The sequence below is a fragment of the Suillus subaureus genome, assembly GCF_016647635.1.
Source record: "Suillus subaureus strain MN1 chromosome Unknown BJ212scaffold_15, whole genome shotgun sequence".
Lineage (NCBI taxonomy): Eukaryota > Fungi > Basidiomycota > Agaricomycetes > Boletales > Suillaceae > Suillus > Suillus subaureus.
Window position 1 is genome coordinate 450,671 of NW_024538571.1, and position 27,207 is coordinate 477,877.

The following is a 27,207-nucleotide window of genomic DNA, read 5'->3' on the forward strand; positions in this document are numbered from 1 at the left end:
TCAACGACCGATAACACTAGGGCTAATGACGGCGGAAAGGACCAGTGTTGCGTCCTATGTCGCAAGTCTTCTATGGACATTGTTGTGCATAGCATGTACGGTGCCTTGTTTCGCACATCTAAGTTGCGCCTGAAATCTGACAGTGCGAGCTTACACTGGCACATGCGGACATAAATCCAATGCTCACATTTGACAGTGTCAGATAGCCTTCATAGAACGTACATAACGTCCTGCATCACATGGTAAGCTATTGCTGTAAGAGATGACAAACCACGATACTTACCTGCGGAAACTCCATTAGAAAATTGGGGACAATACCGATTAGAAGTTTGCACATGCATAGTCGTGTCCTAGTAATTAGAATTCTTGCCACGGCACCTTCCACCTCCGTCTACCCTCGCTCCACATCTTCGAATCAACTCCAAAGATGCGCAGCGAGGATAATGAAGCCCAACAGGACCTGGCCTGTGCTGACGCGAGTAAACTCGCGTCTTTCATATTTACCGACTTCAGCACAAGGCTGGCCCTCATAGAATTTGTGTCTTGCGGCACGCGATAAGTCAGTGGTTATACTTCAACGATATGATATATAACATTTCCTTCTGAGAATCCTAGAGAAACTCACACCATTCTTGGATGCGAGGTTGCAACGCAACCAGCGCGAAGTTGACCAAGTTTAAGACCCACCTGAAGGGCGCCTTAAACTCGATCACTCCCGCGTTGGCATACTATTTGGAGCGATACCCACCAGAAGCAGTTGGATTGACATATTCCGGGTACCAGACGAGGCTTGAAAGGACTGTCCTTGAGGGGGCTTGTGATGAATCGATGTCACAAGCTCCCACAAGGCCAATCATCCCTAACTCACTATGAGCAAATCAGTAGGTCGAATAGAGCAAGAGTGTTGTTGAGGAGTTGGAGGTGGGTTGGGTTCACAACTCATGCTGTTGGCGACCTTATATACGTATCGCAGGTGTTTGCATTGACCACGCTTGATTCACACCAGTGTGAGTGTATTTTTATTTATTCATTGTTAGCTGCAAGGCTTTGCCACGCCTCAGAGTGAGACATTTCTGCAACAGTGTTTGTGTCTAAAGCACAATGGCGGTGGCCCACTGGCAGCCCGGTAATTCGACAGAGGTTCCACATCGACAATAAAGCGTCATCCTTGTGTGTTTTGATCACAAGATCAATAAGCTGGCGATGTTTGACTGGTTGGAAATCCGGCAAGCCCACATCCAGCACAAGATCTTAACGGGTTTCGCGTATCTTTAGCTAGGTGTTGGAGTGGGCTATGCCCGAAGACTCTGCTATCGAATGACAACAAAAGACCTGCTCTCTGCTACTGCCTCCGACGACTCTGACTACGCTACGCTCGGCTAACTCCGACCCAAGCACCGCCAAACTCTCTCCTCCTCTCACCCTCTGCCTAGGGGTCCCCTACTCCAGTGTAGCATTGACCATCATACGATGATCAATGTCAAGTTACCGAGCCACGTGTTCATTTACAATATTATTGATAGAAATTATTCAAAATTCAATTAATTGTCAGGTGATAATAACACCAGACGATCGAGACGCAAAGTGACCTCGAACGAATTACATCCAGTATAAACCTCAAAATACGGGAACCGTATATTCGAGCTAGTGATGTGCACGGCCCGGCTTCAAGCCGTGGGCCGAGCCAAGCCGGGCCCAATTAGGCCGGGCCAAGTGACGCTTTGGCCCGGCCTGGAATTCTGGAAAGCCGAAGCCGGCGGCCTGAGCCGCGGCTCTAAGCTACCCTCTGTACTACTATCGACGATGACAAGAGACAAAAAGTGAGATGGAATGCCGCTCCTTTCTTCACTTTTTGAAGCAGGATCTTCCAACACTCTGGATTCACTCTTCCAATTTCAAACCCAAACCCCCAGAAGTGCTCAACAGCTTCACAGAAATATTGATTCAACAATCACGGGCGTCTTCTCAGGGCACGGTCAGTGCCACCCTTATTCGCTTCTGAGGTCTTGACATGTCTTGCTCGACATTGAGCTGACTTCTTAAACAGGTCTGTCAAAAACTCGAAGGGATGCGGTGCTTGGAATAAGCTGCGATATTTTACTAGAGGTTGATGGTGTTGAGCGTGGCCGAGGGATTGTGGACGCCTTTCTCTAAGCTGCAGAGGTGCGTGTATGGTGCATTTTTATGCTGCTAACTACTTCGTTTACATAGATACCCAAGACATAAACATTTCTCCCTCGTCCATTTCTTGCCCTCTTCCACTCCTTGTCTTATTCTGGTGCCTTCTGGTGTCGTTCCCATATGTCTGAGCCATGTCAGCATTCACTGATGTGCGCTGGGCATGTGCGCTAAGCACTAGCGGCTGTTGGAATCGGGTGGGGGTAGTAGATAGTAGTTTGGATGGTGCTGGTTGTGTTGTTGGTGTCTTGTCCTTCTTATGCTGACCATCTTTCTAGAAGATCCAGCGCCATACACTCTCATTCGCATTCCGACGGTTTCGGCGACGTTCTCGCATGTTTGCATTCATTTGCATATGTTTCTGCCACTGTGTTCAGTTTGGACGCATTCGCAGACGTTCTTATGCACTGGTATTCATTTGCAAATGCTTCCAGACATTTTTGCATATCTGTACTTGTTTTTACAACTACCTGCATGTATCTGCACATATTTGTGCAATATTTATTCAGTTCTCGGTTCTCGTCTAACCTCCTCTGAACCAGACTGAACTGGACTGCAGCAGTACTAACATTGTCATTGTCATTGAGTCACTCCTGGAGTCATGACCATCGCACTGCCTCGTGTCCTACCCGGCCAGCTCCCGCTGGCCCATCCCACCTCCCCTCCCATTGCACAGGTGAGTACTCCAAGTTCATACTTGCAGTTTTACATTTACAGTACTCGGGCCGCGGCTCAGGCCAGAGCCGAGCCAAAGCCAGCCGTCACTGGCGGCTTTGGCCCGGCCTGGATTTTTTGCAAGCCCAAGCCGTCTGAAGCCAGGCCGAAGCCGCGGCTTTCGAGTCAAGCCGGGCCGGAACATCACTAGCCGCCATTGTGCTTTAGACACAAACACTGTTGCGGAAATGTCTCACTCTGAGGCGTGGCAAAGCCTTGCAGCTAACAGTGAATAAATAAAAATACACTCACACTGGTGTAAATCAAGCGTGGTCAATGCAAACACCTGCGATACGTATATAAGGTCGCCAACAGTGTGAGTTGTAAACCCACCCACCTCCAACTCCTCAATACCACTCTTGCTCTATTCGACCTACTGATTTGCTCATAGCAAGTTAGGGATGATTGGCCTTGTGGGAGCTTGTGACATTGATTCATCACAAGCCCCCTCAAGGACAGTCCTCTCAAGCCTCGTCTGGTACCCGGAATATGTCAATGCAACTGCTTCTGGTGAGCATCGCTCCAAATTTGAGTTGACATGAGATACGACTGGCGTCGGACCGAAGGGTTAGTAGCGTAGACTTCAACCGTACTCGTCCGCAACATAGGGCGGTCCTTCGTCTCCACCGCGAGTTAGTGCACTCTGGTGGGCCCAATAAGGGGGCCAACATACTTGTGTACATGCAGCGTTGATCTGGACTAGTCTCCTTCAAGGGACGGATAATGTACATAATTTTTGCGACATAATCATTGAAATATCATCTACATCATCGTCAATATCCTCTCAGCAGTTCGTCTCCGAATTCTCCCTCTTCAGCAGGCGTAGGTGAAGCACTAATGAATGGCGTCAGGGGTGTCAATGGTGGCGAAAGGGTGACGGGCAAGGTATGGTATTGGGAGTCTGTCATTGACCTATTGTCCGTCGCAAAATTAAACGCTGGTGTCAGGTACGCTGACAGGTTGTCAGACCGCAATCGAGAAGGTGCTGGACTGATCCTCAGACTTGACGGTCTCCAATCTTCACACACGCTGTGATGCTGTTGCTCCTCGGGAGTCACGGGGGACGGCGGGAAGCGGAGGTTAGGCGACAAGCTGAAGCCCGACGGCGAATAAGGTGGTAAGGGAGACAGTTCTCCCATGCAGCCCTCTCTTTCCCTGTTATTTGTCTCCTCCCTTGTCAGCAAAGCAGGATCGATCTGGTTAATTTGTACGTTCTGAGTGCAGACTGGGCTCGACAGTTGAAGACGCTGTAGTTCAGGGGGGAGCGAATCCGAGATGTTTTCGGGCCACAGAGCGGGCAGCCTGTACTGGTCGTCCATCGTGTCGTCCCGGTATGCTTCTGCCAGACATGGTAAGTCACCTGGCTTCGCATCGGAATGACTGCACAGACTCGCAAGGTCCAAGGCCAGTGGATGCAAGCCAACGGGAATTTGCCTCAAATGTATGCCGTTGAGGTCTTCCAGCCGTGAATCAAGCAAGGGTGGTCGGGGACGCAAGAGTAGCTTAGAGCTTCGCAAGTACAAGGACGGTGAAGGGGTGGACGGAGAGCCGTTTGTAGTGTCAAGGGAACAGGAGACATCCCCAGTTTGATCGAGTGGGGATTGATCAAGTGGACCTCCGGAAAACTGCCAACCTGTTTCAGGGGAACCTGGCCGGCACAGCGAACCTTTGGTTTCCTCAACTTGCTCCTCATTCAGCTCGCGCGAGGACATCTTCCCCTGGACTAGTGCAATAAGTTCTGGGTTTCCGCTCCGTTTGAAGGTACATGTAGGACAAGCTTTGACGAACTGTGCAGTAAGCTCTTTTGGGACCCATGAGTAGTGCTGGCGGATTATAGCGCAGGTTTTGTCCCGACCGCCGTGGTTGGACTCTTCATGGCAGTAGCAGAAAAGTTCGTATAGCTGCTCCTGAACCGCGACCGGTCTGTTCTCATGGAGGATAACAACTGGTACTTCGTTGTCGCCATCCTCTGTGTCGGGCGTGCTGAGCGTGAACATCTTGCGGACCCAGAAGCGAAACTGTGGTGTCCCGATAGTACATGCGTCCGGTTGGTGTAGTACATCCCAGATCTTGTCGAACATGCACTGAGATATGAGGGCCTTGTCACGCTTCCGCGGGGACAGCGACTGTAGGTATGCCATCTCTATACGTTTGTACTGAGCGTATGTAGGAAATCCAGGTTTGTCCGCCGTAACTAAGATTGGTGAGGGAAGGCATTCGTCACCGTCCTGGTCATCGGAAAGTGCAGGACTGGAAGAATGCGGAAGCCGCTCGTATGGCTTTGATCCGGACCGAGCGCGAGATTTTCGCTTTCGTGAGACAGCGGGCATTACAAAAATGATTTCTTTTGTAGGTTAAAAGAACGTGAAGTAGCTGTGAGGGGATGGTGGTAAATGACACAGGACGATAAGGGTCGAATAAGCTAGCGGCTGACCGTGACGCGATTCCTCACGTGATTGAAAATCAACGAATCAAATATTGTGATTATAAGTATCTATACCAAAGGTAAGTAACAGTCGTGAATGTAATGAGGATATGTGCAAAATTATGACGTGCAAAGTCCATGTGCAAGAACCGTCAGTAAAATGTGTGTGGTGCAAGAATGATATGCAATGAAATAGCCCGAATCCCCATAAGCAAATGATGCTGTATGTCGTGAATGTACGGATGGCGTGGATAAGTGCTCAACACCCTCCGTTCAATCTGTTCTTAGGTACTGTCTGATTATAGTTCGGGAAGCTCCACCCAGTCAGATTAAAGTTGGTATAAGCTTCCTTGTATCTGAAAATGTTTAGCAAACCTCAAAAGTCTTGGTTGGGATCGGGACTTACGTCTCGATGTAAGTGGCGGTCGGGAATTCGGGGGGATCACACCCAATGTTGTGTGCATTTGAGGGTTGATAGACGCGAATATAGTCAATCAACATGGTCGTGGGGAACTGGAGGTTCTCGAAATCAATCCCCCCGAAATTGAGTGAGAATCCAAGGTTGGCAATGATATACTACATAGTGTGGTCAGTATTTTCATGCTCGCTGCGAGAAAAGTTGTTATGATACCATTGGCTCCTGAGGGATGATACGTGCACCAATCTCGGTCTCAGTATCAGGCCCAAGTCCACCAGAATAAATTGTCCAGACGGCCTGGCCGCTACTGATCCAAGTGATGTATCCAGCATCGAACCTGAAGATATATGTGAGCAGAGCGTAGATTGTGGTCGGACTTCTCCAAACCCTGGTTTGTATTCAAACCCATAGATGCTGTAGCAACCCTTATCTAGCTCGTAGCAGTCTTGGTCCGTGAGCGAGAGACCACTAGTAGTTTGTTGATACGCTCCTGCAATGCAACTGTTGGGTACAAATTGGGCATGAAGAATGAGCGCATACCCCCATGGTAAGGATTCAGGACAGTCATGTCTGAATTATAAATCTGTAGATTGTCGGAAGTGTTCAACCATTTGTATCCCGCCTGAGAGAGTCAATAACAACCCAAATAACCACAATCCAGACCTACATTGAAAGGAGCCCATTGTGCTGATTGGGAGACCTTCATGAATTTGTGAGTCAACGCTGATTGAAACTTGGAGTAAGCGAACCTTCCCAATCCCACCATCGACTGTCGCCTCGAAGATATCGATCTCCGGCGCGGAACGGCCGACATAGTCGCCGTTTGCACGGACTGGACCGGGATGTGATTCACCAGGGCAGGTACAAGCTGACAGTCGTTGACCAGGTAAAAATGACTGCAAAAGATAAATGAAGATCTAGGACGAAAATTCGTGCAGCGAACTAACTAAGACGTCACCATGGTTAGGATCGCCGTTCTGTACAGCAGCGAGCGGTTTGGATGTCCCAGGATAAGTTTGATTTGGTAACGTGCCAACGTCACAGCTGTCATATGAGTATGGCCACTGGAATAGTCTGATTAATATGACCTCTTCGATAGAGGTTTACACACCAATCCTTCTAAACTAGCACCGAAACCTGCACGACCTTTGGCAATGGTTGGTTTAAATACTCAAAGCGACGAGACAACAATGCACGAACCTAGATTTCCCATTGTCCAGCTTGATAGAAAACATTAATCACGTTCCCATATTGAAAAATCTAAACTCACACAGCAGGCCAAAGACCACTTTAATGGCAGGTGTTCAGCAGGACGCAATGATCTTAGAGCAGCTTACTTACTGGACATTGTTAGATCCCGGTAGGATAACGGAAGCTACATCTCAGTGATCAGCAGATATCGGCAGTAAACAACACATGTAGCTTACTCTCAATGAGGCCACCTGTGAAACAGAATTTATTCCTTTAGGCACTCGTTAGTGTCGAAGGTAACATAGAATCGAACTCGTTACCATGTTTGGACCTACAAGATACTACGTCCCTCAGTATGCCATGATGAGATGATCTTGGCTTACCATGCCTGACTTGTACGTAAGATTGTGGTTCGAAGCAGGATCAACCTTTGCCAACGTGATTTGCAATGCGCCCCCTTTCGTCGTTACTTGGCTTGGATCGTACCATTCCAAATCATCCTGTTCGATGTTTTCAGTCCCATACAATCTATCTGCGCGACCTTGACTGACCGTGCCCCAGTAGTGCAAGTTTGGAGCCTCCCAGTATGGATCGTCTCCAGGATAAAATGACCGTCCTTCAACTTGAAACTCGTCAGAGAAAACAAGGTCCCACATGTCGTTTTGGTTCATATACGATGCCTTCGTGTAGGCTTCCTTCGGAGTATCGACGTCTATGACGCCACGGTTGCCAGGCATCGATGGAATCTGCCCCGTTGCGTTGGTGCCACCGAGATTGAATCCATTCTGAGGAGTTGGCTTCTTCCTAGACAAGTGGCTGATTATTGGGAACACTTTGCCCAAGAATATCAGCTGCCGAATCCTACATGCATCTAATACTGAGATGCACTAACTTACCGAGGCTATTGGGGGAATGTCAGTACACGCATGTTTGTGTAGTAGGTGGCATAACTTACAATAACATAAGCATCGATGCGACTAAGAGAAACAGGCATCCCAGGTTTGCAATCCCTCGCGCAGTGAAAATGTGGCCTCCCTTATCACTTTTGAGATCACGCTTTGGGTCTGGAGTGTGAAGGTAATCGTCTGGTTCAGGTGTGCCTACATGCAGGGCACTCGTGCCCCAGTCTTCTGGATTGAGTTGCAAGGAATACTACAGACAGATGTCACAAATGGCACAGATTATAGGGAAGAGCATTGGCATACTTTGTCGGCGAGCGAATTCTATCCGCGAGTTTAATCGACCGAGGACATTAGGTATTATTTCTAAAACTTACTTCATACGTCGACGGACTTGGAGACCTGCTTGGTCCTGCAAATCCCATGTCATATTCGCTCGCTGTTGACGACGACCTGGAACGACCTTGTGCCCTGGGAGGTAGCAAGCTAGTCGACGAGGCGCCATATTCCTGTCGCAGTAGCGGAGAGTTCATGTCGTAACAGTGAAAGAACCAGCTTTGCGCTGCCGTTTAGGTTGTCTCAGGGTACGTAGAGTAAAGAACGTGGTGCAAAAGAACGTGTAGTTAGAAGATGGTCAGTGTGTCGGGTAGACTGGGCAAATTGTATTGAAATTGATGCCCGACAATTCGTAAGGTTTCTCATTCCGTAATGTCCATCAATTCCGTGTGATTGTGTGAAAAGTGAACGAAGCTCTGGCAGCGGCATATGTACTTAGCATGTTCTGCAGTAATGACAATTGATGAGAGGTATACATGGAATGTCGTATGGGACTGCATGTCATTGTGCCTCATCATGTTGAAGGACCGCATCAGCAAGATCATCTGCCTTGGGGTTTCTTGCGGTTACTGCCACCGATAACTTCAAAGTCTGTTGGAGAAAGGATTCCGTAGTAGGTCCTATCGCAGCAACTTTGACATGATGATGTTCTGAAAGTTTGGCGCAATCCTCCGTGCTCGGATTGACCGCAGGCAGAGCGAAATGATTCCGTAGGATTGGCGTCACGAATTCAGCTGCCGAAGGGGCGAAGTAGACGATCCATCCCCAGGATAATCCCTCCTCTGTATGGATTTCAAAAGTGCTGCGTATCTAAGGCTGAGAAATACTTTCCTTTGAGACGTTCTAAGGCAAGCGATAAATCGTGAGGAAACATGGATGAGCCTTTTGTGGCATAGACCTGGAGTGGGTCTAATGCAACACCAGCCGACTCCAAAATCCTCGGCAATGTGTCGCGATTTTTATCTCCAGTGAGGTAGAGAAGTTTTCTACTTGTTCCATCCGAGGGAAGATCTTTGAGTATGAATCCGGCAAGGCGTTCCGCAGTCCCCGTCTCTGAGCCGCCTCGAATATCTCTAGGTGTATACAGAGGTATCTTCTCACAAAGATCACGAAGCGCGACCGATGTAGCTTCTCCAACTGCATAGAACGGCACAGACCACCAGTCTGTTTGGTTGTGAGGTCCGATACGATGCGTTTATCCAATGAACCATACCAAATTCAGGCTTGAGAGGTGTGTTGTTATCAGCAATGATCAACGATCGAGCAGCTTCGGACCACGCCTCAACGGCTCGCTGGCTCGTGATTATGACTCCAGAAAGGCTCTGCTTCTCTGGACCGATGCTCAATCTGCGTGCTAGCTCCTCGCGGCAAACTATGACGGTTTCTAGCACCGGAACTGATATTGGATGGTATCCGCGAGATCTGAAAGCATTCTCATATCGATCCGGGCTGTCTTGATTGGCAGCTCTCAGAAGCAGGACATTCGACATTGGACCGTGCCAGTGTGTTGATAAAGGGTGTTTATGATGTGATATGAAGAATCTGTAGAATCTGTACTAATCATGAGAACATGCCCGATCAGTACTACTCAGTCGTCGTACGTCAGCACGAGATCAACTACCGCATGGAGTCTTCCCACTGCCAGCGGGCCGGCGCTACTACTTGTATATCACGACCCCTTATTTAACCCGAGTCTTCAGCAGGTTCGAATAGATTACGATGGCTAAGCCAGAACTCTGGTCGTCGACCGTGGTGCAAACCCTCTTCGCTCGTTCACCTCCCGCTCCGCTCTCGCCGAAGGGTATATGGCGCCAGGATCTAACAGCTCAGATCAACCAGCTGTCAGCTAATCTCAACGTCAGAGCAGGTAAGTATTCAACTCGTCAAGGTGATTAGAAACCTCTGTTCATGCCGATACCAGTTCTCCACCTGCTTAATGATGATTTCAATGGCTGCCACGAGCTTGTACAAACCCAAGAAGGCAATCCCTATTCTGATCACTTGCACTCGATCGCTCATAGGCGTGAGCCCGACTACGAGAACTCCAAGTGGGCTTGTCTGATATGTCCTATGCGCGGCTGACCACTATTGCCTCAGGTATTGGATTGCGAGCTTCTCTCATGAGCACTTGACGGAGATATACTCGCCTGGCGGCACCATTACTCAGGCCAAGCAGGAAATGACCAAGTTTGTAGATGCTTTACAATCTGTTGAGGCTTCCGGAAATGGGGTCGCGGACCACGAGAAGAGGCAGTGGGAAGAAATGACGAAGCTTGCGAGAATCCTGATTGACTCGGAATAAGAACCTCAGCTTTGAAATATAGACTTGTGATTGTGCGTGGAAGTTGGTGTGCTAGCACTCGCCACAACTTGTACCCTGTAATATCTGCTCATGAACCACTGTTAGTCGGGCTCTGAAAGATAAGGCTGATGTCGCGTGGAGGGCCGCCCGCAGGTTCATAATTACTTGTATCACGCTCTCGAGCAGTGCGTTAGGTGTATATTTGGTTCGGGAACATCCTGTGTGAACCGCTACTCCTGCTCCCGACCACCGATGATACTAATAATCTTCTCATAGGTCGTGAACACGATGCCTCCGCTCATCTATAGAAGTAAAATTTGAATAACCTCAGCGTCACATAATGAAAAACAACGCACAACTAATCTAGCCAGTCGCGGCGTTGTACCAGTCCAAAACCGGAAGATTCCCTCCTCAGTCAAGATCCTATATCCACAGTGGAATGAGTTACGGTACTGCTGGCGCGCTGATAGTGACTGCATCCGCGTCTTGATCACGCTATGATTATGAAAACGATGAGCTCTCATCAACACATACGGGGGCGGTGCTTACTCCAGCGGTTGTGTCATATAGACCGTCACCAAACCAGCTACTGCACCAATCCCAAACGTGATCCCTGGAGGCAACTGCCGGCCTGGTCGCGTTGTTCCCTGAACGAACTGTTTCAGAGTCGTGTATGTCGTAAAGCGTACTGCAGAGTTGGCTCCTTGACGCATCATCTAGGATTCACTATTGAGAAATACATATATTATATGCATCGAAATACTCACAACGGGAAAGAGCCCTCGATATATACCGAGTATGCCTTCCTGTCGAATGATAGACATCGTTCCATGAGCAAGACCACGATATTGCGGGTTTGTACGTTTGGCGTCATCAATCATTTTAGTTCTGAAATAAGGGACAAGAATGACAGATCGACAGAACAAAGAGAAGCATGCGCATACTTGATAGTCTCTGAAGGGGTAACAGCAATGACGGCCTCCGTCATACCAGCTCCGAGACCAGCTATTTTCATCATCAGAGAAATGCACTTACCACACCGAGCTCACATACCAAGTAGACTCTTAGGCGCACTGACGTTGCCCTTAAAATATGCTCAGCCAATGCCTTCTTCCCGGTAACAGACCAAGATCACCTCTGCGTCTGCCAGCATGCTCTTGAAGTGGTCATAGCTCACGAACCGAACACCAGCCTTGACTGAATTGCCTATCACGAGCGCCAAACAGCCCGAATACAGCCCTGTTACACCCTTTTCGCGCAAAGTCGAGCGGATGATAGTCAAAGGTGACTCTCGCTAGTCAAGAGATAACACACCAGTCAGTTATCATAACGGAAGAAAATAACCCCCCACCTGCCCACCAAACTGTGACCGGGTCTTCACAAATTCAGTAGGGTACGTCACGAATCTATCTTCTGGAGATGAGCAATGCTTCTGGTAGTGGGACATCCTCTCACTCACGCTTCTATTGCTCCAGCAGTCGTACCCGCAATCAGAGAGTGGATGGGCTTCTCTTTCTTCGAGCTCATTTTGTGGAAGTTGAAGATTCGGATCAAGGGAGGGACGACTGCCAAGATTTATGTGGTGTACCTCGGTTCGACTTCGGTTTCTTCAGTCTCAAGGCGAACACGCGTGACGCTCAATAAGGTGCCGCGGAGTTGGAAATTTACTGTGTTTTCGATAGGAAAGGCGAGTGCCAGAGCACTGCGGGTTTTTGCACAACCCACTCACTCATTTTGTGATACGGATGCAGCTGAATATAGGAGCAAAAAGGGCGAGGAGTCTATAAGGACAAGTACAATCTCAGTCTCTTGAAAAGAACTCTGTTAATGGTAGGTGTACCTATAAGGACAAGTACACTACTAGGGCATTAGAACATTGTGAATACAGGTGACTATCAGGACTTACATCTCAGTCTCTTGAAAAGAACTGAGATGTCTGGGCGCTACTGCTGGCCCTTTTAAGCTGGGTGGCTTGACTACTGTAGGATATAAATGTGAAACATAAAATAAAGGAAGGACACAAGCCGACGTCAATATGTCACTCGCCTTAGTCCGTTTTTGGCTTGCACTCGTACCTCACTCACTCACTCTCTGTACCTAGGTCGGAACCTTTGGTCTTCCTCGTCTTGGATCTCTCTGAGTCCAACAACAGAATCAGATAATTTATGGACTACAATCTATCAGTTATTGTTCACAAAATGTGTCTCACTACATGAACCCTTCATAGTCCCTGCTAAGGCTAAAATGTCCAAGTCACCATAGCCTATATCACTAACCCCAGTTTCACATCATCACGACTGTGGTCAACTTGACCAGAGAGGCTATCAGTGGAACTCCCCAACTCTTCTTGGTCAAATATGGAAAATGTCAATCATGCCTGCATGGCACAGGTGGGCCTCTGTTGGATGTTCCACATCTTCCATAACTTCATTGACAGAAGCTGATTGATGACCCAGCCACAAGAGTTGCAATGCACCTGTACTCTGGATGGCAGCCTGATTATTGCTGGATATGTTGCGTGCTCTTGTCATGAATAGAGCCAGTGCCATCATGATCACCAATGTAGATATCACAAAGGACAGCTGGAGTCACTCATCTTCAATAATTTGCCATGGAGTAGATGCTATCACGGACTTACAGGAATGATATTGATCTACCATATGGTTCATCAGTCAAATGGAAGGAGGTTCTGTACAGGTCACACTGACATTGAGGTGTAGGTGATTTATCTCCTTGTCGATATGGGTCATTCTGTTCTCAGGTTGAAGCCCTCCATTGGATGAGCCTATTTCCCCACTAGACATGTGGCACAGCATAAGCATAAGACAATGCTTGAGAAAGTTATGTCCACTTACCTATCCAGATAAGTTGTGCAGCTACTCATGTGATAGCAACTTCAAGTTGATCCAGGCTCAAAATGAAAGCAGCAACAGGAAGACCTAACAGCAAGGATTGTACATACTCTGTGGTGAGATTTAAGCCTACCAATGACATGATGTACCTATAAAATTGAACCAGAAGTAAGACATTGCAGCATAGGAATGAAGGCAAAGTTTTAACTCATCAGCCATCAAGGGTTTGTACTTGGAAGCTCTGGTCATACTAGTAAATGAATACCCACTACTGACTGATGAAACCAGAGCCAGATTACCAATCTTGGGCATGCAGTACATCATCAAACTGTCTTGACCCTTCAAAATGAGCTTCAACACACCACAAATTGCCAATTATTGGATATCCATTGGTTCATCTCCCACTGCCCAGATGATTGTGAAGCAGACACAGGATTCCAGTTCTGCAGACTGTTGGTTTGCATGTCAAGTACTGCTTGTGTGCACTCACGTCTGACAGTGAGCATTGTATAAAATAGACTTCAAGGACCCCTGCTGCAAAGTATCTGTATTATCATGGAAGTATTGGAAACAAGCCAATGCACAAGAATTTGACAATTCCCAAGGCACCAGTATGGTGAACATCCCTTGCACTGAGGGATTGATGTCTAATAGTGTAGAGACCATAAAGAAGATGCCAGTCTGGTTTATAAGATTCAAGACCTGATGTGAGATGACTGTCAGAGAGTATTTATGGTGCCTATAGATGATTTCAGAGAAGCCAGGCTACCATGTCATATTAATGCATTAATTGATGATAGTTACAAGACTGATGTAATGCATTAACTGTTGTAACTACCAGTACACCAAACCTGTAACCTAGGTTACCTTTTATTAAATTCTCCAAGACAGAATATAATCCTGGCTAATCCTGACTAACTACTAACCACTAACTACTAGCCACTGACCACTAACTCTCTAACCTCTAACTCTCTAACAAGCCCTCTAACATCTAACATCTAACCCTTTAACCAAAATTTATCATTATCACCAAGTATTAAAAGTAAATTAAAAGGAGATTAAAAGTAATGTATTATTGAACATACAATTATTAATGCATTACCTGTATCTTGTAATTACAATGAATAATGCATTATTCCCACAGGGACAGGTGGAGAAGCCTCACCTTGCTATTATGAGGACCTGTAGAATAAAGACCGGGGTGAATTACTTGTATTTGGTCTGACCCTATGAACATATCTAAACACAGAGGAAACCATTCAAAACTATGATGACATACAGGGAGGGTTTAAGGTGCCAAAATAGAGAAAAGCTCCATTGCCAACTGAAGAATTTGCTATGATCATGGGATAACCTGTAGTGTGATCCATAGAGTATGATACATTGGGAAGTAGTCCACAATGTGAGGTTATTGTCATTGCATTCACGGTTGCATTTCCTACTATAGGATTTGTGTTTGGGGTGTCATAGCTTGTAGTGTTAGATAATCCAGCAGAGGCCACTCCAGACAATCGATTGAGAACTTGTAAGGATGCAGTAATGGCTGCCCAGTTCATGGTATATACAGTGTAGTTGCCTATGCTGACAGTGGAATTTGGTAGGTTGTTTAGCCATGCTAGTGTTGTTGGCACAAAGGTCAACATAGAAGCATTGAATGGTTGCAATTGTAGGAGAGTGGAAGAGGTGACATGTAGCACAGAGATGCTTGCAAGGTAGACCATCACAGCAGAAGTCATCCACCATGAGGCAGGGATGTCAATTTGTTGCCAGACGCTACTGAGTGCAGAACCAAGGCCCATCCATGCACCAGAGATATCATGAATGGCAGTCAGCTTCTGACACTGTGCCAGTGTTCTTGACATCACAAGCCATTGGGTGAGGAAGAGTAGAACAGCCATGTAAATCTAGATGAAGTCCTTTGATTGGTATGCATCAGGAAATTCACACATTCCTTATTTTGCCCTTAAACAGACTTATTTGCACTTAACCACCTTGTTGAAAATGGATCTACTTGTCCAAAATTTCAACTTGAATGTATTCAGAAAAAAATGTTGAGGTGTATTAATATATATGTTTTATTGTGTTTCACACTCAAAAAATATAAGATATGCTAGGTAAATGATGTGAGAGAGAGCAAACAAGTTTTGATATAAGTGTGTTAAGCTGATTAAGGACATTAAGGAATGTGTGAATTTACTGATGTGCCTATCAGCTAGAGGAGGTCACATACCGTGTAAAACACTTGCAGTGAAGCATTCAGTACCACAGGCCAAAAATCGGTGTTCATCAGTGTGAATGGGAGAGTTGCACAATGTTCCCAATGGAAGATATAAAAGATAACAAGGACAACATGTATCACAACTAGTATGGCATGCAGTATGTAACATGTGCCAGCAGAGGATGATCCATTGAGTGCACTTCCTGAGAGCTTTTTCGAGTGAGATTTCCAGGACACTGTAAATGCAGCTGTTGCTATGCAACACAATTAACATGATGATAACATACAGAACTGAGTCCTTGGCAACTGAATAGCAGGATGATTGTTGTTTGTGGCTGACATGAACCACTTGCTGAAGGAATCTAGTAACACTACCAGGGAGGAAGACAGAGGAGGTGTCAGTGCTATTAGTATGAATAAACAGGTTGACATCTATATACATAGCTAAAAGAACATGCCTGGCATCACATTTTACAGAGATATGGGAACCACTGATCAGGATAAAAACTCAGGCAGTGGGAATGATCAAGTACCATATCAAGGGCGACTGAATTGACTACAACACTGAGTCAGGATAAAACTGCAGCAGTGGAGAAAAAGTATAACAAGTGGCCATATAAGGCACCATGATACACATATCAGAAAATCTAGAGTGAACTATTTTGAGTACTTCAGTTCAAACCCTTTAGTCAGAGGTCGTGGGTGTGAATCCCATAACAAGCCACCAGGGGGTTTGTCACTGATATGAATCAGGACCTAACAATCTGACCAGAGAGAGGAAGTCAGCATAATGCGGTGCTAGTCCATGCATGAACAAACAGCTTCTATTATATATAAAGACATTGCTCAGCCTCACCTTTTTACAAGGACACAGATACTACTAAGAATGTGAATAACTCAGGAATGGGCATAGCTATTTGACGCAGCACTGATGGGCTGTCCCAGGAAGCTGATCATCTTTGTAGCAGACCACCCAGCTGGGTGAGTAAAGACTGCAGTAGTATAACAAAAACCTGTTCAAGAGCACAAATCCACCATATGTGAGCGGCTTCTCAAGGCCGCTCCTATAGAAATAGTAATATCAGTATTGGTAAAATTTCCCCACAGAGATAGGCACAGCACATGGTCAATCAATCGCTCACTGGCACTGTATCCATGTGTGGTAGTGCCACTGGCACACCTTTGAACATAGTTGTCTGGAGTTGTCTCCACTTGAATCCTGTGGACTGACACATGTGGCATCATTCTCTCCAGTGGCCTTGATATATATCTCCATATATTGTAAGACAGGGTTGAACTCCTCTATTCAAGTCAACAATCACCATCCAATCACAACAAACCCATAATCGAGATCTGTACATCAGTCAACAGTCAACATGTCTAGCTCACAAAACAATACCAACAACATTGCATTGCACACCTCTCGTCCACAACATCAACTTCACAACTCTTCTTTGCCACTACCAGGTTCCAGATCGCATACTACCGTACAGACTCAGGACTATTCTTCATTGCAAGGATGCATCTATGGAATCAGGATGATGCTGGGCACAGAGGTCCAGACTTGTATTGGAGTCAGAGTGCTCATGGTAACACCACCTTCACCAGCAAGTGAGGCACTTGGTGTTCAACATATGCCACAAGGTATTAGACATTCAATCATCAGTGATAGCCAGTCACTGGCATAAGTATACTTACAGGTGGAATTGGGCAGCCTAACTGGCCTAAGGACCATGCTGGGTTTAGTGATGGAACAACACAAAAGGCAGGTCTCATGTGATAGACAATTAGCTTATTTCCTTTAGAGTATACTAAAATTGAGGAATTAAGGTGGGAAAGCAGTTGTCTTAGGGAACACACGAGCAGCTCATAATTGAGGAAAACTGATTGTTGCATGATGAGTAGAGCTGGACATGTGCATTATCCTGGATATGTATTATGTATGATTCAGTTGTGGCATAACAGAATCACAACTTGTGTAAGGGCCCATTTGGCAACTGCTCATTTGCATCTGTTTCATTTGTTTTCATCCATTTGCATCTATTTTTGTTTGAAATGGACAATCATGTTCAGCAAGGTGTTCATTTCCTGTCACACTGCATAATGCGGTGTCACACTAGTACTACTTTGCTTGCTCTTGTCAATTGAATATCCCACTGTCCCTACTCTGTTAACTGCTACCCACCATGCCACCTAAGAAAGAACACAGACTCTCATCTGATACCAAGGAGAATATTGATCTACTTCAGGAACCTCAAGAGCAGGCTGTCAGTACCAAGATTCCATGGAATGTGAGTGGAGTTCTAGGGACAATGCAACACTCCTTGACTCTCTCAAGACTTTTGCTGATAGAAACTTGGCTGATAATGGAACTTTCAAGTCTGCAGCATTTACAGCTGCTGCAAAGGTCCTCAAAGACAGTCACAAATCCAGTGGGGGTGCTCTGAAAACTGTGAAAAGCTGCTTGCATCATTGGAGCACTGTAAGTAGCATTTTTCACTGCAGCTCTCTTTCTGCAAGTGTGTGTTGCCTTAAGAGAGGTTTTGAGGGCCTTTCTCTTCTGTGATGATGAAGTGGTCATAGTTGTAGAGCTCAAGCAACAAACTGATGGTTATCATTCACTATCTGATGTAGTATCTACTGAGTTTATACGAATGTGACAACGTGTGACACCCGTGGGAGTGTCCGTTTCACTTTAACATCCGTCCGTTTCAAAACGAAACGGACCCAAACAAACGAAACGAGTGGTTGCCGAACGGGCCCTAAGGATTGTGACGTGACAGTCACTAGGGGAATATAGGCACTGACACTAGTTGGTCAACTGTCCATCACAAACAGCCCGAACGACCCCAGTCTCATACATGCATTTGATACAAAAACTACAGATGCAAGTAACAACAGCCAAAAACAAAATAAAGTTAGTACAGCTGATCGCTGTGCTCACAAGATGAATAGATAAAGTCAACACCTGCTGTAAACTTCCAACAGCCACTACTGCTGTTGTCCCTCGAGCTTCTTCTTGCCTGAAGCAGCTGTCAAACTCTTGTGGATAAATGGCAATACACCTCCTCCGGCGATTGTTGCGCGAACAAGGATATCGAGTTCTTCATCTCCTCGGATGGCAAGTTGTAAATGCCGGGGTGTTATACGCTTGACGCGCAAGTCCTTGGATGCATTTCCTGACAACGGGTGTAAGAACAAGCGTCTTCAATCCGGATTGACCTGCTCACCAGCGAGTTCAAGCACCTCAGCAGTGAGATACTCTAATATTGCACTGGTATAAACAGCGGCCTTCGCTCCAATACGCACATTGTGTTGCGTGCGTTGTTTCAGGTAACGATGGATACGACCGACGGGAAACTAAGAGGGTAAAGAAAAAAGGGGTTATATCAGGAAAATCGATCAATGGAGGATACACTCAGAACGGACCTGGAGGCCAGCTTTCTGACTACGAGTCTGTATCGTTCTTGGTGTCGTGGTCGTACCGGATCCTGCAACCCCTCCTACTGCTTGAGTGGGCGCGCCAGACTTAGACTTCCCTCCGGTAGATTTGGGTGCCATGTGTGAGAGTGTGTAGTATTTTACTCAAGAAAAATATTATATGCGCTACGAGCGGTCAATCAGGATTATGGCAGGGTAGTAACGAAAGATAGAGAGCTTACCAGAAAGTAGAATGGTGTACAAACACGTTGGTGTAGCACGGAGAGTTTGAGGGGTGCGATCACTCTGACTATTTGGGGTGAAAGACAAGCAAGCAGTGATCAGCAAATGTGAGAAATGCAGTCAACAAGGACGCGAAGGGTGTTATGATGGCAGTAAGAGGTAGAGTCGCGTCTTTGTTTAGGGTCGGCAATTCGGTGTTGTTGAGTGAGAACGAGAATTCTAATTTTGGCCTTATTTGTGACGCGTGTAGTCACGTGACTTGAGCCCACGATGAGGGAACTGACTGAAAGTTGGCTTAGCCTTAAGCAACTTGCGACTCTGCGTAGTGGCGTTGTGACTTTGTGGTACATCCTAGGTAGGAATTAACATCTAGCAGGTATGATCGCTAATCTATATCATCTATCTAGTTCGGTAAGAATCTCGTGATGAATTCGAGCACTCCATACTTGGATGCATTGTCCAAACACTTTCCATCAGAATGTTCGTCCATCATAGAATCTCTGAGTTCCGAGCATGCCCGCTCTGCTGTAGACACACTACTTGCATTTGCATCTGGCGGTGATTGTCCCACAGACATGTCGGCACTCGGTCAACTAGGGTGGGCACGAGATCAACCTGCCGCCATGAGGGCTATTCAAGACCTGGCTGTACAGAAAGGCACAAAACGCGGGCGAGAAGCCAGCACTGATGAAGAAGGCGTCGGGTCAAATTCCAAGCGCCCAAAAACTACGGATGTACCTGAGGACGACCGGCCCATTTTTACACTCCCTTCGATATCCACAACCTCGCCCGTTCGAAAAAAAGTTGATATCACAATTCACGAGAAAACGATACGCTTTGTAAATCCCTCATCTCATACGATGGAAGCTTCAATCCCAATTTCTAGTATTTCACGAATATTCCTAGTACCAACGCGCGGAAAAGCAAAGCAGCACTGGACAGTCGTCATGCTATCCAGCGACGTACCTGGAAAGGGTAGGGCCACAACTTCTAACCCACACCAAATAATATTTGGACTTGACGCTATAAGCGCCTCTAAATTCGACACTACCTCCTACTCTGCCTCGTCTATTCCATCCACGTCAACAGTTGCGAAAGGAGAAGAGACTCTCTCCGTCCTACGCGAGTTTCTGACACATCTCCCTATTTCTCTTCTCGAGGCCTCAGCAACTGTATTTCGCAGTGCATGTGCCACTTCTAAATCGGGACACTGCGCAGCGGGTATTGATGCTTACTTTGCCGCCAAACCTGGAACTCTATGGTTTTTTGATTCAGGAGTTCTCTGGGGAGAGAGTAAACCATGCGAGTTCTGGGCCGTTGGTGATCTCATCCCAAAAGATGGTGTTCGCCTGATCAGTGCCACGGGTCGCACGTGTTCCGTTATCCTAGGGAGAAAGATATCCTCGTCTGCTGAAGAGCACAACGACAAAGAGAATGCAGAGGGAGACATTGTCGAGACGGAGTTCTCCATGGTCGACGGTAGAGAGCAAGACCCCATCAACTGCGTGGGCAAGGCAGCGCAAACACCTATTTGGCAAAGGTTCCGCTCCACCTCCTCCCAAAGCCACAAGTGGTAAGAAGGCAACAACTGAGGAGAGACCATCTATTGGCGGCAATACTGCTACAAATGGTCCCGCGTGGGATGACTCGGACTCGGACGATGAGGACTACGAGATTGCATCTTCAGAAGATATTGATAATAGCAGCTCATCAGATTCAGAGGCGAGCGACATCAGGAGCGGTAGCCAACCTGATGACGGTTCGGATGAGGAAGACAACCGTGGAAGTGATGCCAATGGCGAAGAGAGTGGTGAGGAATCTGAGGAAGAACTCCAAGAAGCACATCATCCTCTCTTGCGACCGGGCGCTATGCCTAGGATGTCCAAAGCGACCATCAATGCAGTCATAGACATGGTGAATGAGGATTTAGTAGAGGGCAGCGAGGAAGAAGATGAGCTCGACGATTCATAGATAGAACACGACATCAATATGCTTCATTACCAGTGTGATAAGTATTGTGGCAAATCGTGGTTTCGAGTCTTGGGACTTGCCGGTAAATAAGCAGCGCATCCCATTCATGATTTCATACGTTGGCCAAAGCGGCAAAATATTACAATTTAACTCTAGTACTATGCGCGCGCACAATAATGGATACAATTGGTTCACCACCATACTGCACGCTGATGAACCAACCAAGAAATGTTACAAGATGACGAGAAGAGAGTCATGAAGAATTGAATGAGACAACAAAAGATACGAATAACACACGGAAACAAAATGTCGTTTTCCTAAGGTTGACCGCCTGTGTTCTGAATAGGTATGCAGCAAAGCCAGACCATGAAACGAGAACGCCATCCGGTAACTCTTATGGTGGTATGAGGACTGGCAGTGGCAGTGGGAGGTGGCAGCTGTGACGATGATGGTATGTTCTGCGTTGCTCCACTGTGTTGCTGGGTGGGATGAGTCTTGGGAGGTCGAGATGAACTGGTAGCTGGCTTCTTCTTTCTTGCGTGATAGTTCCTCTACACAAAGAGGAGTCAGCGATGAAGAACCACGAAAGAGAAAAAACGCACAGGCTTGCCTGCTGTGTAAGGGACCTCGACCTCTTGCAACTGGATGTCCGATCCATCTCGTCTGCGCATCATGCCAGAGACTATGTTTCGAGTCCAGCTGAGAGGGTGGGATCGGGGTTGGGTGTCGCGCTCAGTTGCACCATGTGGCTTAGAGCGGCGCCAGAAGGAGAAGCGACTGTTGGCGTGTTGACGTGGTGGTGAGGTGGAACAGTTACTTGGCCCATTAGATTGGGATAGACTGAGTACGCAACTGCCAACATATTTGTCAAAGCATTCAATCATGGATAGAAATCACGCACATGGGCATCTCGCAGTGTATCATCAAAAAACCCTGCAGGTATTTGACGAGAACCTTTCATTTTTGGAACTGACCGCGATGTAGCATCAGCCTGAGGGAGCTGTTGTCAGCATCATTGGGAACGAAACGTATCTACGCTTACGATATCTGACAGAAGACCAGCTTTTTCGACGATAGGCGGAAACATCTCATGTGTAATGGCCATCGGTGCAGCTAGTAGCGAGGAACTTTCCATCTGTAGAAAAGGTCGCGTTGATCACGTCCTCCTCATGGTAGAGTGGTGTTCCGATGGCTTGATTGGTTTCGAGGATCTATAGTTGCGCTGTCTTATTGAGTGATGCGCTTGCGAGGATGCGCTCATTGGGAGACTAGTAAGATGGTATCGGCGAAGTTTTCGTCCAGCTCAATGACAGCTATTTGTGACCAGGTGGCTGTGTTGAATTTCCTGATCTCTATTCCACCAGTAATGAGCGTTTTGCTATCCGAGGTCCATGCTAGGCATGTTGCTCCTCCCTCGACTAGTTTTGAGCAATTTGCCTGTATCAGCATCCCAGATTTTGAGGTCGTCCCCGCCTGTGGCAATAATCTTGCCATCAGGTGAGTAGCAAACCGCATGCAAGATATCCCCTGCCTTGATTGGTCCAAGGATAGTCTCTTCGCTTTTAGTGACATCCCACGCTATGAATGTTCCATCTTGCCATCCGCTCAATATCCGTCCTCCGTCTGGACTCCAGCACATAGACTCCACTCCCAATGTTGTGTGTCCCGTCCAATTTTTGATGACCTTGCCGGTGTTGATGTGCCACAATTTTACTGCACCATCCAAACTCCCGTTTGCTATGCTCTTGCTGTCCTGGCGACAATGCATATAGTCTCCACTCCAATATTTTTGTCTTCCCATTCCTGCCCAACCTGCGCACCCCTCTCTAAGTCCCAGATTCGAAATGACCCATCCCATGAGTAGGTGATGATCTGCTGTCCACCGGGTAGGTGTAGGATGTGTTTGGTGCTGGCATCTACTTTGATCTTTCGGTAAGGCTTCATTAATAAATTCTTTTGCTTCGCAGAGGCTGAATGCCCCATGATTTTGGTTCCGGGATCCACTTTATGAGTACGTCATAATTTCAGCTCTTACCATCAAGTACCGTATGAATCTATCACTTACTCAGAATCCAGATGTACTTGACTTGTACACAGAAAGACGAATGCGGAAAAAAGCTGCGACAGAGTGAGCGTTTCGTTCACTGGAGATTCAAGCCAAGAAGAGGCGGTTGCCCAAGTCGTATACAGATGTTCGCTCCACAGCTCCAGCAGTTTAAGCGCCCACGGCGTCACGGTCCCACTATTCCGTAAACCCGCATCCTTCTCCACTCGCTCATTGCGATTCTGCGATTGTTGTATTTATCTTTCTCTCAATATTTTCGTCGAGAATCTAACTGGACTCCTCTCCCCGACCTCGGTTCTCAATGTCCTACATGATCTTTTCTTCTTCTTCGTCTCCCTACTAAATCGCAATCTGGCCATAACGATTACGATTTTCGTGGATGAGGCTATTCATCCTCGTCAGTACGTTGTCTGCACTCATATTTTTAATACTCGAAATTGCATTGCCGGTGCACAAACGCTCTTTGCCATTCAGCAAAATCTCGAATGTGGAAGGGAAAAGGCTGTCAACAACACCATGAAGCGCGATACGACGACCCACGTCTTGGGACCTACCTCGCGCATGATCAGCGATTGGGAACAATTCTCCACAAGCGGTTTCGGTGAAACGAGCACAACTGCCCCGTCACTGCAACACTCCTTGACACCGACAGGGACGGTGAGATCTACTTATGCCATACACAAATTGGTGAAGGTCAAGGGCAACACGAGCTCGCGAGCATGCACATAACGCGGGTCGACGAGGCTTTCATTTGTGGCTGGTCTGATGCAGACCCAGTTCCGAGCCCTGGTCTGCCATATTTAGGCTGGATGCGCTGCCCGCGAACGAGGCTATCGATCGGCTCATCGTCGAGTAGACGTATACACGCCAGCAGTGCTACACGACGTCTCCCAGTGACTGCATATTACCCCGCCCCTAGTTTCTTGTGAACATTTGTCGTATTTTTGCAAGTCTGTGCAATTCAGCGACATCAATGAAGAGGGCCTGGTTCATATTCACTGCACCGGCTGCGGCATGCAGCCATCAACACAAGAACCGACTACTAACTACGTACCGAATTGCAATTAATATTATTATGAAGCGTGCTACATAAAAATGCCCGAGACGCACCTAATGTTGACCGTCTGTGTGTTGAAAAGGGACACAATCAATCCAGAGCAAGAACCGAGTCCAGCATCCAGCTAAAGAAGGAACGTAAGCGACCGAGGGAGGTGCATTGACGCGGTTCGACAGAGCGACAGTAATGCCACAAGAATTGGGGTGGTGAGTGCGCAATAACTAAAAACATATCAGCGAAAGGAACCGTTTAGTAATAGACGCAGATCACGTACGTCAACATGTAGTGGTGCTACATCGTCAATAATTTTTCGATAAGCATCTTCAATTTGCGGGACTTGTTGTTGTGTAGCAGTAACCTAGGATATATACTCAAAACTGAGGAAACCGTGAACAACATATAACATAGTAAATACGTCTAAGATTGACTTGTTGACAGAGTTCTGTGATGAACGAATATTAGTTCGAAAGGTATTTGAAGAGACCTGAAGCAACATACCACCTGAAACGAGGAGCGAAGCCGTCGTCAGTCTGAAGAAAGATTGAAAAATGCATTGAAGCTTACACTGTGTGACAGGAGGTTGTCAAGGCCAGCTTCTCTGACGATTGTACACATCCCACATGTATATGTGATGGTGGGCAACGTTCTATCCGCAGAAAAGGTCGCAAATCTTGGTATGTCTTCATGGTGGAGGGGTGGTCCAATGAGTTGACCAGTTTCTAAGCTCCATAGTCGCACCGTTTTATCGCACGATATGCTTGCGCATATGAAGTCATTTGGAGATAGCGAAACGCGAAAGACACTGGCTTCGTGCCCATCCAGAACAGCGATCTCTGTACAAGTGATGGTGTCCATTTTCCTGATTCTCCCATGTGATGCGGCGATGATGGTCTTCCCATCCGACGTCCATGCTAGGCACAACACTATCATGCGCAGTGTTTTAGGCAATTCGCTAGTGTCGGCACACCAGAATTCCATCGAGAACGTTCCGCCTGTGGCAATCATCTTGTCATAAGGCTAATAGCAAACCGTACAAATGATATTCCCTGCCTTCAATTGGCTGGGGGGGCTCTCTGCTCCCGATATTCTGCACTCTTGATGTCGAATCTTGGGACCCACTCACCACTCGTCCTCCGTCTGGGCTCCAGCAGACGGACACCACTTCACTTGTGCATTCCATCCATTTCTTGATGATCTTGCCCGTGTCGATGTCCCACAGTGTCACTGTACCGTCGCTGCTCCTGCTTGTTACTTTCATGCCGTCTGGCGACAGTACTATTGCATGCACCGCAACACTCCTTCGTCCTTCCGAGTCTCGCTTACCTGCGTTCTATCCAATGAGCAGGTAATGATTCGTTGTCCACTGGGGAGGTGTAGGACGCCATCAACGACATTGGTATGTCCTTCCGTCTTTTGAAGAAGCACCATAGGTGATGTTTCTTGCTTTGGAGGGCTCGGGAATGACATGGTTTTGATTCGGATTTGTCAGCTAACGGGCGCGGAATAGCATTAGCTCGTACATTCAAAGCTGAACGACTCCACCACTTATTGACAGGTACTCAGATTTGGCTTGCACACAGAAGCCGTGCATGCGAAGGAAAAGCTGCAACGGAGTAGACTCTGGTAGACTCAAGCGGGACCGGTACCCGCCGGAAACTCCCGAGAATGTCTCTCGCACAGACTGGCACTTTCTGAGAGTCGAACTCGAAGTACTACTCGACGATACCACATGACGGAAGTTTGAAGCTGCTTCATGAACATCGACGTCTCTGCATCCAAAATGCTTCAAAATGCGCATGCAAATTCGGATATCATTCATTTTTCGACTGAACACCATGCGCCAGTGCGGAGAGAGTCTGCTTGTTCCTGGGTTACTGCTCGTATAGGCACCGGTGTCTGCTCGACGTTCCCCTCAGCTCAGCCCTGGTGGGAGTCATGTTCTACCTCCCCTCCTTTCGTGCGTAATTCACATATCATTGTACCCGCACGCGCTAAAAACTGGATTTACTTCATGACGAGGCGCTAAACCAATCCGTGACTGCCCCACTTACCCACTTACCATGGTCTCTGCAACACCCATGTCCCTTGTGTTGGGGAGGGGCGTGCTGTGCTTGGCGGATTTGCTTTAGATGTCGACACGTACACAAATTGCACCCTCGCTCTCGAGATCCTTTTCTTTTCAGTGTCACTTGGCGCTGTGGTCTTGCCGAGGCTTATGACATGCCAGTGCAACAACACAGCGACGAGTTGACTGCTCGATGTTTCGGGCGATCATCGCCTGCCGCAAAGTGAGCACTGTGGATAGGCGAACATGAGTATTATCACCTTCTCCTGCGTTTTCAGAAACTTCAGTGTAGGGAGTTCCACACCAGTTTCGTCGGAGCACTCTTGTATGCAGCCACATCTCTGTTTTTATTGTTCACGCGCCACGGCGCATTGTCTTGGCTCGGTTTTGCGCTTGTTCCACTACGTTGTGACTACCATTCTTCTACCGGTGCTTAGACCTCCACACTCCCACCTTCCACACCTTGCCACTATACTTGTATCTTTCAGTCTCGTATAAAAGCTGTCATGTTTCATCCTCTCTCACTCATCGTCTCTCACCACTGAAAGCTTCCAGCTCAAAGTCCTCTTCTCATTACATCTTTCCTATCTACTCGAATCATGGAACAAGTGTGCTCAATGACCAACTGCTCTGCAGTCATCGTGATCCAAGAGGTATGCCCCCCTTGTTTTGTAGTCGTCTCAACTCACATTTCTTTGCGTTTAGGGTCAAGAAGCAGCGATGTTCAACGGCAGGCCAGTTTGCGAGAAGTGCAACCGTTTCTTGCATGTTAGTAGTTTCTCTTTCCCTCTTTGGACATTATGCTGATTTAGGCCTTCATCTGCAGAAGTCCCTCCCGGCCAGCACTAGAAAA

General features: G+C 47.1%; 12 protein-coding genes across 12 annotated transcripts; 6 read left to right on the plus strand and 6 right to left on the minus strand.

Moving 5' to 3' along the window:
* The first annotated feature begins 2,229 nt into the window (after positions 1–2,229).
* BJ212DRAFT_1353255 (uncharacterized protein) lies at positions 2,230–2,738 on the plus strand. The gene is made up of 2 exons (XM_041335581.1): positions 2,230–2,403; positions 2,457–2,738. Exons 1-2 carry the CDS (start codon positions 2,313–2,315, stop codon positions 2,723–2,725), a joined length of 360 nt encoding a protein of 119 aa, XP_041193347.1. The 5' UTR covers positions 2,230–2,312; the 3' UTR covers positions 2,726–2,738.
* A 442-nt stretch (positions 2,739–3,180) lies between these two features.
* On the minus strand, positions 3,181–5,347 carry BJ212DRAFT_1461295 (uncharacterized protein). The gene is made up of 2 exons (XM_041338918.1): positions 5,327–5,347; positions 3,181–5,265 (listed from the first exon to the last, which is right to left on the minus strand). The coding sequence occupies exon 2, from the start codon at positions 5,220–5,222 to the stop codon at positions 3,666–3,668; it is 1,557 nt and encodes a 518-aa protein (XP_041193348.1). The 5' UTR covers positions 5,223–5,265; positions 5,327–5,347; the 3' UTR covers positions 3,181–3,665.
* Positions 5,348–8,500, minus strand: BJ212DRAFT_1353263 (glycoside hydrolase family 16 protein). The gene is made up of 20 exons (XM_041335582.1): positions 8,203–8,500; positions 8,132–8,149; positions 7,882–8,078; positions 7,823–7,827; positions 7,478–7,758; positions 7,310–7,426; positions 7,247–7,257; positions 7,163–7,197; positions 7,077–7,110; positions 7,006–7,023; positions 6,936–6,955; positions 6,847–6,881; positions 6,683–6,799; positions 6,485–6,631; positions 6,403–6,435; positions 6,276–6,357; positions 6,123–6,225; positions 5,949–6,072; positions 5,724–5,893; positions 5,348–5,673 (listed from the first exon to the last, which is right to left on the minus strand). Exons 1-20 carry the CDS (start codon positions 8,356–8,358, stop codon positions 5,577–5,579), a joined length of 1,800 nt encoding a protein of 599 aa, XP_041193349.1. The 5' UTR covers positions 8,359–8,500; the 3' UTR covers positions 5,348–5,576.
* On the minus strand, positions 8,501–9,758 carry BJ212DRAFT_1353266 (tetrapyrrole biosynthesis, uroporphyrinogen III synthase). Its single transcript, XM_041335583.1, has 3 exons — positions 9,375–9,758; positions 8,993–9,325; positions 8,501–8,943 (listed from the first exon to the last, which is right to left on the minus strand). Exons 1-3 carry the CDS (start codon positions 9,649–9,651, stop codon positions 8,663–8,665), a joined length of 891 nt encoding a protein of 296 aa, XP_041193350.1. The 5' UTR covers positions 9,652–9,758; the 3' UTR covers positions 8,501–8,662.
* A 122-nt stretch (positions 9,759–9,880) lies between these two features.
* On the plus strand, positions 9,881–10,463 carry BJ212DRAFT_1271202 (uncharacterized protein; the record flags this gene model as incomplete). The annotated part of the gene is made up of 3 exons (XM_041330945.1): positions 9,881–10,028; positions 10,083–10,209; positions 10,259–10,463. The coding sequence occupies 3 exons, from the start codon at positions 9,881–9,883 to the stop codon at positions 10,461–10,463; spliced, it is 480 nt and encodes a 159-aa protein (XP_041193351.1).
* A 5-nt stretch (positions 10,464–10,468) lies between these two features.
* On the minus strand, positions 10,469–11,990 carry BJ212DRAFT_1502428 (mitochondrial carrier domain-containing protein; the record flags this gene model as incomplete). Its single annotated transcript, XM_041341588.1, has 9 exons — positions 10,469–10,765; positions 10,820–10,958; positions 11,013–11,179; positions 11,231–11,351; positions 11,408–11,468; positions 11,517–11,547; positions 11,599–11,757; positions 11,815–11,869; positions 11,923–11,990. 9 exons carry the CDS (start codon positions 11,988–11,990, stop codon positions 10,694–10,696), a joined length of 873 nt encoding a protein of 290 aa, XP_041193352.1. The 3' UTR covers positions 10,469–10,693.
* Positions 11,991–16,909: 4,919 nt separating this feature from the next.
* On the plus strand, positions 16,910–17,313 carry BJ212DRAFT_1299534 (uncharacterized protein; the record flags this gene model as incomplete). Its single annotated transcript, XM_041332881.1, has 2 exons — positions 16,910–17,177; positions 17,234–17,313. The coding sequence occupies 2 exons, from the start codon at positions 16,910–16,912 to the stop codon at positions 17,311–17,313; spliced, it is 348 nt and encodes a 115-aa protein (XP_041193353.1).
* Positions 17,314–18,121: 808 nt separating this feature from the next.
* On the minus strand, positions 18,122–19,384 carry BJ212DRAFT_1568516 (histone-fold-containing protein). The gene is made up of 4 exons (XM_041342007.1): positions 19,196–19,384; positions 18,963–19,139; positions 18,764–18,893; positions 18,122–18,712 (listed from the first exon to the last, which is right to left on the minus strand). Exons 2-4 carry the CDS (start codon positions 19,092–19,094, stop codon positions 18,525–18,527), a joined length of 450 nt encoding a protein of 149 aa, XP_041193354.1. The 5' UTR covers positions 19,095–19,139; positions 19,196–19,384; the 3' UTR covers positions 18,122–18,524.
* Positions 19,385–19,621: 237 nt separating this feature from the next.
* BJ212DRAFT_1480648 (uncharacterized protein) lies at positions 19,622–21,167 on the plus strand (the record flags this gene model as incomplete). Its single annotated transcript, XM_041340128.1, has 2 exons — positions 19,622–20,675; positions 20,737–21,167. 2 exons carry the CDS (start codon positions 19,622–19,624, stop codon positions 21,165–21,167), a joined length of 1,485 nt encoding a protein of 494 aa, XP_041193355.1.
* A 317-nt stretch (positions 21,168–21,484) lies between these two features.
* Positions 21,485–22,272, minus strand: BJ212DRAFT_1480649 (uncharacterized protein; the record flags this gene model as incomplete). The annotated part of the gene is made up of 5 exons (XM_041340129.1): positions 21,485–21,718; positions 21,770–21,944; positions 22,009–22,019; positions 22,069–22,158; positions 22,210–22,272. 5 exons carry the CDS (start codon positions 22,270–22,272, stop codon positions 21,485–21,487), a joined length of 573 nt encoding a protein of 190 aa, XP_041193356.1.
* A 672-nt stretch (positions 22,273–22,944) lies between these two features.
* On the plus strand, positions 22,945–24,152 carry BJ212DRAFT_175367 (uncharacterized protein). Its single transcript, XM_041342557.1, has 2 exons — positions 22,945–23,099; positions 23,265–24,152. The coding sequence occupies exons 1-2, from the start codon at positions 23,035–23,037 to the stop codon at positions 23,959–23,961; spliced, it is 762 nt and encodes a 253-aa protein (XP_041193357.1). The 5' UTR covers positions 22,945–23,034; the 3' UTR covers positions 23,962–24,152.
* Positions 24,153–25,938: 1,786 nt separating this feature from the next.
* BJ212DRAFT_175380 (uncharacterized protein) lies at positions 25,939–26,910 on the plus strand. Its single transcript, XM_041342558.1, has 3 exons — positions 25,939–26,246; positions 26,309–26,577; positions 26,633–26,910. Exons 1-3 carry the CDS (start codon positions 26,043–26,045, stop codon positions 26,850–26,852), a joined length of 693 nt encoding a protein of 230 aa, XP_041193358.1. The 5' UTR covers positions 25,939–26,042; the 3' UTR covers positions 26,853–26,910.
* Positions 26,911–27,207: the final 297 nt, after the last annotated feature.